The following is a 10,978-nucleotide window of genomic DNA, read 5'->3' on the forward strand; positions in this document are numbered from 1 at the left end:
AGTGGGGTGCCATTGCCTTCTCCGAGCATATGACTACAGAATGAAAATAAATGGACCTTGGAAAAAGGAATGTTTCTACAAAGCACTGGTTCTTAACCAGGGGCGAATCTGTTCCCACCCTTGTGCCCCACAGGGCAGATGGCGATGTCTACAGACACTTTTGGTTGTCACAACATGGGAGAGTGTTCTACTGGCATCTAGTGTGTAAAAGCCAGAGATGCTGCTAAACATCCCCTACTACAAGGAACAGCCAGCCATACCCTGCAACACTATCCAGCGTAAAATATTAATAGTGCCAGGTTAAGAAACTCTGGTTTAAAGGAACACACTCCTATTTACAAAGAACACAAAAATCTTTCAAAACCTGACTAGGTAATACAATATAAGCTTAGAGTTAGGGAGCATAGGAAAGCTGAATTCCTCAGTAGGCTATAATAAAATTTCCTGTGAAAAATTAAAATACTGTACTGATTCTCTGGTAGCTCAGCTGGTAAAGAATCTGCCTGCAATGCAGGAGACCCTGGTTCAATCCCTGGGTCAGGAAGATTCCCTGGAGAAGGGAACAGCTACCCACTCCAGTATTCTGGCCTGGAGAATTCCAGGGACAGAGGAGCCTGGCAGGCTACAGTCCACAGGATCACAAAGAGTCAGACACAACCGTGACCTTCACTTTTCACTTTCACTGATTCCATCACTACAGGAATAGAAGAAATTGAATGATCCACTAAAATGGCATTATGTCTTAAGCAAGGAACACAGAATCCATTTCAAGTAGGTCAAATATCTAATCCTAGAAGCATAAACCAAAGGCATTTACTATCAGCTAAATTTGCAGCAGTAAAGGATGACATAAAGAATTAGTTGAAAGAATATTCTGAACTTCTTCATATACCTTATCTTTCATTTTCTAATGACATGAATTCTCGCTCTAATTCTAAGAAAAGGATGCACAGAAGTCATTCAAATATTTGCTGAGTGAAACTGAACTATAAATTGTGTGTGAAATTAACACAGAAAAGCACCTTACACTTCTCTGAGAACTACCAGTGATTAAAAGACATTAAGAAACAAGGAGATAAAGCAATTATCCTCCAATTAAAACTTTTTTAAAAAAAAGGAGAAAAAGAAAATTAGTTTCTATACTACAGAATTCAAAAAAGTCAATCATCAACAGTGTAAGCCATTTTATAAATAAATTCAATATGAAGTCATTCATTCATTCCCTATTATATTCACTTCCAGCATAACTTTTGAAAATACATCCATGCATAGCAATATGGCTTCAAACTTACTTACTAGATGAAGTGCAAAGTACAAGAAAAGATGGTCTTCCCTCTTAGTTTATGGGCCTTAAATATCACCAAGGGTAATTCTCATTGCCTATGGTTCAGAAAAAAATACTCAAAGGCTCTGAATGTATAAGCCAGTCAGAGCAAAGATTTCTTCCTATCAAACTAAGGAAGAGCATAAAGAAGCTAAAAAAGCACTAGACTTATTTAGAATTGATTGTCAAAGCAGTGGGTCCCTTTTGATCAGAGTGATTCAGAGAAATCATGTAGTTCCTACTAAAATAGCTGCAAACTTCTGAAAGCCAGGACTACTTTTGTTTCTTTGACTGGTTTTACATAAGTAAATGGGGAAATATTAATAGCAACCATTAATAATCTCTGGTTGAGGGACTTTAGGCACAATTTGGCAGAGGGCCTCGACTTCTTTTTTGCAGTCTATCAGTGACCCAGTCACAGACTACTATGGACTTCATCTGGATTACTGACTACCATATCTTGCATTTTCCAAAAACAAATTTTTCTTATATGATAAATTCTAAACTCTGCATCCAGCTATTGCTTTGCAGTTTTGAGGTTAAATCACCTAGTATCCTTCACAGAAGAGGCAATCCTTAAAAATATTGCCATTTGCCTGGGATTCCATAATGAAACATCTTTTCCTTCCACAACCATTTACATAATTTATTTTTAGAGCTGTTTAACTTAAACATTTCTAAAAATATACTTTGAAATACTAAATTTGACTTATTGAAAGATACCAAATCCAGTCTTTTAAGTTCTTTACCTTCACAACAATTACTTCTTTCAACGTGACAGTCAACAGACCGAAGTTATTAGGGCAAATTTTAAAAAATATGAATGGCCAACATTTAAGCTAGGAATTCAAATATAACTACTGCTTATATACATTTCCTTATTTAACAAATAAGGAACTATAAACCAAAAAAGTGTGCCTAAGATTAGGTCCACATGTGTAATAAGGCCAAAGTACAGGTCAAAGGAGTGATCATGACAGTCATTTTAACCACTGACCTGGATCACAGAACAATTGGCTGATTGTGTACAGGACTTGAGTGGACATGCAGGTCAACACAACGTAATTGACAGTTGACAATGCGCACACTTGTGGAACAAAAGATAAGTAAATACAACATGGGCTTATAAGGCCTCCAAGGTACTCATTTTTCCTTTTTTCACTCTAACTTTTCCAATTCGACTTTGGTGTCTTGATTCTAGGGCTGCTGCTGTAATTCTAAGAGGAACTCTTCCCGAACCAAAGGCATGGCATATTTGTGCTTCTGAGTCATAAAGAGATGGACCTTCAGGAAAGATGGCCTACAGATTCAATAGTTAAGTATATATACTTAAATGTCTGGCCTAAAACAAATCTAAACAAACTGAATAAAGCAACACATTTCTTTTGTTATTAAAAATGACTGGTCTATGAAGGTTTCAGTAGATGGGGCCACACAGTATGTAACTGGGACTGAAGACAAAACCTGAAAATGTGTAGTTTCTAAAAAGAGAACTAGAATATATAAGGTTGGTGTTGTTGTGGGGGAGAGATACTGAATAGGTTTAAGAGAATAAAAGATAGGAATGAGAGGTCTAAGAACCATTTGCCCCACACAGAATCTTTAAAATAAACAACTATACAAAACTTATCTATTCTTATGACATTTAAATAAGTTAACACAAAGTGGAAAATGTAGTGTTAGTTATCTTCTTCCTCATCTTCTTTAATTACTGGGGTACCTAAAAATGAAAAAGAAAATTATTTCTGGTCATTCTCAAGAGATTGTGAAATTCTACATGAAAATATTTTTTTGTAAACCTGAGGATGCTGTGAAGTGTGCTATAATAAAATGATACCACAAAATAATCTTTTATATTTCAAGTTATCTAAAAAACCTCTAAGAAGAATTTCCAAGCTGATTAGGTAATTATAAATATTCAGCTCCCCAAATGAAGAGCTGCAAATAAAAACACCTACAGGTACCAGGCAGAAAAATAAGGCCCTATAACACAAGAAAAAGTCTGTACATTAAACACAAAGAAATACTCATTTTTCACAATAAGATATGCAATCCCAGTATTGCCAGAATCTGAATTTCCATGTTACTCCCCCAGATATTAAACATTGAGGATAAATTGGAAAAAAATAAAAAGAACCAAGGAACAAAAAACAAAATACATCCTCAGCTCTCACTGGGCAAACCCATTTCTGAGCTCTGGCATTTGAAGCATGCCCATATGGCACCCCACTCCAGTACTCTTGCCTGGAAAATCCCATGGACGGAGGAGCCTGGTGGGCTGTAGTCCATGGGGTCGCTAGAGTCGGACATGACTGAGCGACTTCACCTTCACTTTTCACTTTCATGCATTGGAAAAGGAAATGGCAACCCACTCCAGTGTTCTTGCCTGGAGAATCCCAGGGATGGGGAAACCTGGTGGGCTGCCGTCTATGGGGTCGCACAGAGTCGGACACGACTGAAGCGACGTACCAGCAGCAGCATAATTTGACCGTAGTCAACTATTCTGTCTTACCTCTTCAATCAGTCACCCTCCACTCCGGATAAACTGATCAACTCAACTGTTTCCCAAACTTATCTTGCAAACCACTACACCTCTGGATTCTTGGTTAACAAAGTTCCTCCATTTTGGAATGGCCTTCCCAACACACCTCCCATCTAAGCCCTAGCTTTAATTAAGAACCAACTCCAGTGCCTCTTCCTGTGTGATTCTTCTTTATGGCATTGAGCAGAGTTTTACCTCTCTGTACTTCCCACAGCATCTGTTTATGGGGGCTAGTGAATGTCTTGTTGAAATACAAAGTACACAAACTGTAAGTATGCAGATTGATAACCGTACCCAAAATGGACATATCTGGTAACCAGCACCCAGATTAGGAAGAGAACATTATCAGAATCCCCTAAACTTCCTCAAGCCCCCTTCTCGTCATTGTCCCCCAACAAAAGGTATATTCTATCCTAATGTCTAACACCATAGATTATGTTGCCTGATTTTGAAATTGGTATGAATAGAACGATATTGTATATACTCTGTGTTTGGCTTCTTTTGCTCAACAATATGTTTGTATCATTCATGTACATTGTGTGAAATTATAGTTCATTCATTCTCATTGTTGTTTAATGTTCCATTGTACGAATATGTCGTAATTTATTTATTGTTGGTGGGCATTTGGGTTGTTTCCAATGTACAGTTATTAAAATAGTGGTGCTATAAGCATTGTCATACTGCCTTTTGGTAAACATCCATACTCTTTTCTTTTGGGTATGTAACTAGGAGAAAATCTGCTGGGTCATAAGGGGTGTGTATGTAGTGCTTTTGTAGATAATGCTAGTTTTCCAAAGTTATGCCAAGTTATGTTGCCGTCCAGCAGGTTATGAGAGTTCTAGTTGCTCCATTTTCTACTAACATTTGGTATAGTCTGTCTTTTTCATTTTAGCTCTTTAACATCTCTCACTTTTTCTTACAAGCAACTGAAGAGGAGTAAAAATAGGCTTGTTAGTAGCCATGGCCATGTATGTTCTATCTCACTGGTTTAAGGTAGACCAAGGTCATTCTTTCAGGGGCTCCTCATACCGGCCTGAAGGCAATACTTGGTCCAAAAGGCTAAATATGGCATGGTCTATTCAGGGTCTACATAAGAGATTCTTTTCTATTCTTAATGGAAGAGATTCACTTTTTTGTGCACATTCAGAAAGGAAGACAAATGATTTCAAATAGTTTTGGAGTCTAACCAAAGTCGAACATAAAAAGGTTAAAGTCCAAGACTCTAATATACCCTCTCTTTTCTGCTATTTTATTTTAAATTATGAACATTCTTTCATATAGGTACAATATAAATAATTTAAAGAATAACAGAACCAATTTTTATATATCCATCATCCAATTTAAGAAATAGAACATCACCAGTATCTAAGAAACCTGTTTGCCTCTTCGTGTTTATTCCTATACCTCCCACAAGAGGCAGTCTACAGTTTTTGTTATTTTATCCTTTGATAAGTGACCAGAGGGAAAAAAGGGAACATACTGCATGAATGGCTTCCTGATAGCACCACTGGGAGGAGGAGTGACCCAGAGAGGTCTGTAACTTTTATCATTTCTAGTTTTTAGATGACAAAAGAAGAAAGTTTGGTAAGGTGAATTATTAATCAGTAAAATGACCAAAAAAGCTATTAAGTGGTAGAACTGGGACTTGAACCCATGACAAAAAAGCTAGTAAGTGGTGGAACTGGGACTTGAACCCAATCAGTCAAGGATTTTTCTTGACATTGTCACCTATCTTAGGTATTGAGTGCATGTGCTCAGTCACTCAGTTGTGTCCAACTCTTTGTGACCCCATAGACTGTAGCCCGCCAGGCTCCTTTGTCCATGGAAATTTCCAGGCATGAATACTGGAGTGAGTTGCCATTTCCTTCTCCAGTTTTAGGTATTGGGAAACTAAAATTAGGGAGGAGAAGGAGAGAAAACATTACAGTTTTGATCCAATTGTGAAAAAGCAACTGTTTACTATTTATGTCTAATTATTTTGCAATATAATATCTTTGGGACTTGAGAATAAACCCAGATTTCTCATAAGCTTTTGGTTTAGGGATGATCCTAGAAGTTTTTCGTCTCATTCTGGCCCAAACTGGGACCATAAAATTTCCTATGGACAGAAATGGTCTTGGAGAAGAGACATAACCTATCATTTGCTTTAGTTTTGCTGCTTTTCATGATTCCATGATACAAATTCAATTCTTATACCCAAAAAATATTTCTAAGCTGGCCCACAGTCACTCACCATCTAGCTTTTTCAGTTTGGGCACTCTCTTGGTTGCCTCTTCAACCCAGTTCCCCTCAGCAGAATGTTTCTCTTCCAAGGGATTGCCTACAAACACCAGGTCTTCTAGGCATGGCAGTTCTGCCAGCTTCACAAATTCAGCTACAAGTGCAAAGAATACATTACATATTAAAATGGCAAGTTTTACCCTTATGATTTTAGGGGCTGAATTCCAATACCACTAGCTCTTAGTTTGTGACTATTCAGAACAACTTGTTAGGTTTTGAAGGAAGTAGGGGAAATTATACCATAGGAAGCCATTCTCTGAAGACATTATAGAAAGGGTGACATACCTCTTCTACCTTTGTGTTAGCCTAAGGATGGGATACAAAGAAGAAATGAGGTTCAGAATCAACAAATCGACCTCCAGTGGTAGGTCTTCTCTATACTGTATGCATCAATATCAGCTAAATTAAACTGCCTTTGTCTCTGCCCATCCCTTCATCTCTGAATACTTCAAGTCTCTACTGTAGAACGTATCACACAGTTTTCAAATTATTAACTCATAAACTAATCTTGCCCACTAAGCTGTGAACTCCTTGAGGGCAGGGATAGTGTCCTATTCAATTATGTATCTCAAGAGCTTGGCATGGTTCAAGGCACACAGCAGGGCTTTAAAAATGCTAAATGGATGGTGTACAACAAAAAAGAAAAGCAATTACATGTTAAATAAGTCTTCCATCTAAGAATTATTAAACTGATTCCTTTTAGCCTTTGGACAATAATTGAAATTTTTTTCCATGATTAATAGGACTAGGACCTTACAATCATTTCTAAGTAACCATTTAAATGTAAATGTCAAGTGTTTAGATGAAATATAGGAACTCATATAGCTATTTCCCTCTGTGCTGAGAAAGAAATGTCCTCAATTGTATCTTGTTCCCTACTGGGTTATTTTCTATAAACATGAGGTAGAAGATTAGCAAAGAGCCAGCCTCACCCCAGTCTTTCACCAGGTTATTAGACATGTAGAGAATCTTCAGTTTCTTCATTACATGGATCCCTTTCAACTTCTCAATAAAATTGTAGGAGATCCACAGTTCTTCTAGTGTGTCCCCTACTGCTTCCTGAAATAGAAAGCAATTTGATTTACATGCGTTTTTAAAATATAAAAATATAAAGACAATGGCCTTCAGAGAGAACTGAGACCCTCCTGTCCACTGGCAGGAGAGCTGAAGGCTGTATGGGAGTTTTTTCTCATTAAGAAAGCCATGTAGAACATTTTCTTCCTTTCTTCAAACTAATCTGAACTAAGAATAGCTACTGAAATCATCAAGAGGGGGAATAATAGTACTATTTAATTAAACAGTATACTTTTCAAATTACTTCCCTATACATGGTATTATTTCATCCTTATTTAAAATAGGAAAATCATGTTATTTAATTTCTAACATAGATTAAGGGCTTTTTCTCAGATCACAATGCTATTTTGTTTTTGACCACATCATGCAGCTTGTGGGATCTTGGTTCTCCAACCAGGGATGGAACTTGGGCCCACAGCAGTGAAAGCTCAGAGTCCTCACCACTGGACCGCCAGGAAATTCCCAACAATGCTATTAGATAGTAGACCTAGGAGACTTCCCTGGTGGTCCAGTGGTTACGACTCTGTGCTTTAAGGCAGAGGGTGCAGCATATGAGACTAAGATCTCACATGTCACAGGGTGCAGCAGAAAAAGAAAAAAAGTAGACCCAGGTCTAAGTTTCAGGGTGTTTTTTCCCCCCAATATTTGTTATGAAAACTTTCAAACATAAAAAAGTTGAAAGAATATTATCGTAAATATCCGTATATCCACTACAGGTTCTACTGTAACATTTTACTATCTTTTCCTATCGCATATCTGTCCATCTATCCATCCTGCTACCTCTCCATCAATTCACCTCTTTCTTTTTCTTTTTTTTGATGTATAAAACTCAAAACCGATTGTTACAATATAAAGATTATATCATACTGACTCTTAAATGCTAGATATAACTGATGGTAGCACAAAACCTTTTCTTTCATATACAAAAGACAAAATGTAATGATTATTTGTTCCTTAAAAAACAAAAATTACTAAGCAGAATCAATTCAATGTTCAAGGTCCTCTTTTTTTTTTTTTTCCTCTTGGCTGAGCATGCAAGATCTTAGTTTCCTAACCAGGGATTGAACCTGTGCACTCTGCAGTGACAGAGTGGAGTCTTAACCATTGGACTGCCAGGGTACTCCCTCAATCCCCTCTTAACCCAAAAGAATTTACCTACATCTGCATGCTAATGTCTAGAATGTAGGACGCAGGTCTATGTTCTGGTACTTGTCAATTCAAGGACTATAGGAGAATAAATGTACTCTGGATAAAGATCATTAATGCATTTTCCATACAGATGGAACCAAGGGGAAAAGCTGAGAATGGAGTGGCCTGAGTTAGTTCTGTGTGTTATCCCAAGGCCCACAGTTTATCTTAATTTCAACTTTCTAAGTAGAAGAAACAACAGTTTCAAAGTAAAACTTTTAAATCAGTCCATTCCAGCACTTTATTAGAACTCAATGGCACCCCACTCCAGTACTCTTGCCTGGAAAATCCCATGGACGGAGGAGCCTGGTAGGCTGTAGTCCATGGGGTCGCCAAGAGTCGGACACCACTGAGTGACTTCACTTTCACTTTTCACTTTCATGCATTGGAGAAGGAAATGGCAACCCACTCCAGTGTTCTTGCCTGGAGAATCCCAGGGACGGGGAAACCTGGTGGGCTGCTGTCTATGGGGTCACACAGAGTCGGACACGACTGAAGCGACTTAGCAGTTTATATTAAAACTTTGTGATTTAACCAGCCTCTCTCAGGTAAATTCTGATACCTTCTCTCAAAGGATCTAATTAGTATACCATATATAGCATCAGTCTTCAGATAATTTAAACTTTGTTACATACATTTTCATTGCACTGCGTCCCCATCCATCTCCTATCTCCAGTTTAGAACGTGTGAGGCAGCAGAAAAAAATAGTGATTAAATACTAATTAGAAAATTTAGGCTCAATTCTAGGGTTCTTCCACTTATTTAGTGTCATTTTACATGTGCAGGTGAGGACTCCTGGTCAGTTTTCACATCGCCAACTTGATCAATTCTCCAAATAGCCAATTTGCTGAATTTACTCTTTTACTGATATAGAATAGTTGGGACAAAGTAAATACACATTGAAGACTGCGATAACTATTTACAGACTACTTATCTCGGCAACAGGGTTTAATAGTATCTGCTCACTATACTTGGACACTTTACATAACTATCTGAGCCTCAGTTTCTTATCTGAAAATGAAGATTGAGGATTCTTTATCTTAAAATGAGGATATTATCTACTTATGAGTTTCAAGTGAGATAATGCATGTAAAGAGTCTGCTATATAATTATCAATACTGGATAATTATTAGGAATATTGGGGAGTGCCTAGAATTTAAGAAGAAAAAGATAAAGCAGAAACTGGGTAAAAAATATGTTAGGTCAATTTCCAAAAGAAGAAACATAGCTAACAAATAAATATATAAAAAGATGTTCAAAATCATACAGATTAAAACAACATATTGTTTCTAACATATTGACAGATATTAAAAATATGGATAATACTCATGGATATTGAGGGTGGAGGGGGTAACCCTCATTTTTATGCCACTGATGCCAGTGGAGACTGGCATAAGCCCCATGGGAGCAATGTGAGGTACTTGTCGAAATTTAAATGCACAAAAATAACCTCAGCTTTTCTATTTTTAGGAATCTAGCCTACGTAAATATTCAAACAATTGCTAAAGGATATATGTAAAAAGGTGTTCACTACAGTATGATATGTAATAGCAAAAAAAAAAGAAAGAGAGAGAAAGACCCCCTCCCTTAATAAAATATATGGAAATACTCTACATGCTCAGCTGTATTGGAATAGTTAAACACATTGCCGTATATACTGATAAAGTAGAAAACAACGGCTATGGAAAAGAATGTATTAAATCTGCCTGTTTTTACACGGAAGGATATTCCTGATTAAAAAAAAAAACAGGAAAAATATGCACAATATATCAGTACAAATATAACATACATACACTCACACTTGCATGCACATACACATACGCAGATGTCTGTTTCTACACAGAAAAAAATTTAAAGTATACAAATATTATTTCTGTTATTCATGGAGCTAATGTAGAAAGAGGAAAGACTTTCATAGTGTATTTCATTTATTTATGAGTTGCTTGATTCGTTTTTTACAATTACATGTATTACTCTTAGAATTAAAAATTTAACCTAATAGTTTTTATAAGTAGCAATAAAATATTTGGAGTCACAATAAATATTTACAGAGTGCCTACTACATGTATCAAGCACCAGTGTAGATGCTGATGGACAAAACTGATACACTTATCAGGATTTGTGTGTGACACAGAAACAGTGGGAGAGATAGAGGGAAAGAGAATAAACAAATAAGAAAAATGGGAAAAATTAAGAGTGGTAAGAGTTATTGACTAGAGTTCTGTTTTAGGTTAGGATAGTTGGGTCTCTTCTGAGGAAGTGACATCTGAACTGAAGTGTGAAAGTTAAGGAGCCAGTAATGTGGAAATCCAGAGAAGGCAATGGCACCCCACTCCAGTACTCCTGCCTGGAAAACCCCATGGACAGAGGAGCCTGGTAGGCTGCAGTCCATGGGGTCATGAAAAGTCGGACACAACTGAGCGACTTCACTTTCACTTTTCACTTTCATGCATTGGAGAAGGAAATGGCAACCCACTCCAGTGTTCTTGCCTGGAGAATCCCAGGGATGGGGGAGCCTGGTGGGCTGCCGTCTATGGGGTCGCACAGAGTCGGACAGGACTGAAGCGACT

The 10,978-nt window shown here is 37.3% G+C and overlaps 1 protein-coding gene across 1 annotated transcript in view; it reads right to left on the minus strand.

Moving 5' to 3' along the window:
• Positions 1-1,179: 1,179 nt before the first annotated feature.
• Positions 1,180-10,978, minus strand: part of DNAL1 (dynein, axonemal, light chain 1) — a 37,537-nt gene continuing 27,738 nt past the window's right edge. Inside the window, exons 6-8 of the mRNA XM_010855780.1 lie at positions 7,079-7,205; positions 6,100-6,240; positions 1,180-3,044 (exon numbers count right to left, since the gene is read on the minus strand). Of these exons, the coding sequence (XP_010854082.1) occupies positions 3,004-3,044; positions 6,100-6,240; positions 7,079-7,205 (309 nt within the window). The 3' untranslated portion in view covers positions 1,180-3,003. The remainder of the gene's footprint in view (positions 3,045-6,099; positions 6,241-7,078; positions 7,206-10,978) is intronic.

The sequence above is a fragment of the Bison bison genome, unplaced genomic scaffold (genome assembly GCF_000754665.1).
Source record: "Bison bison bison isolate TAMUID 2011002044 unplaced genomic scaffold, Bison_UMD1.0 scf7180017864368, whole genome shotgun sequence".
Lineage (NCBI taxonomy): Eukaryota > Metazoa > Chordata > Mammalia > Artiodactyla > Bovidae > Bison > Bison bison.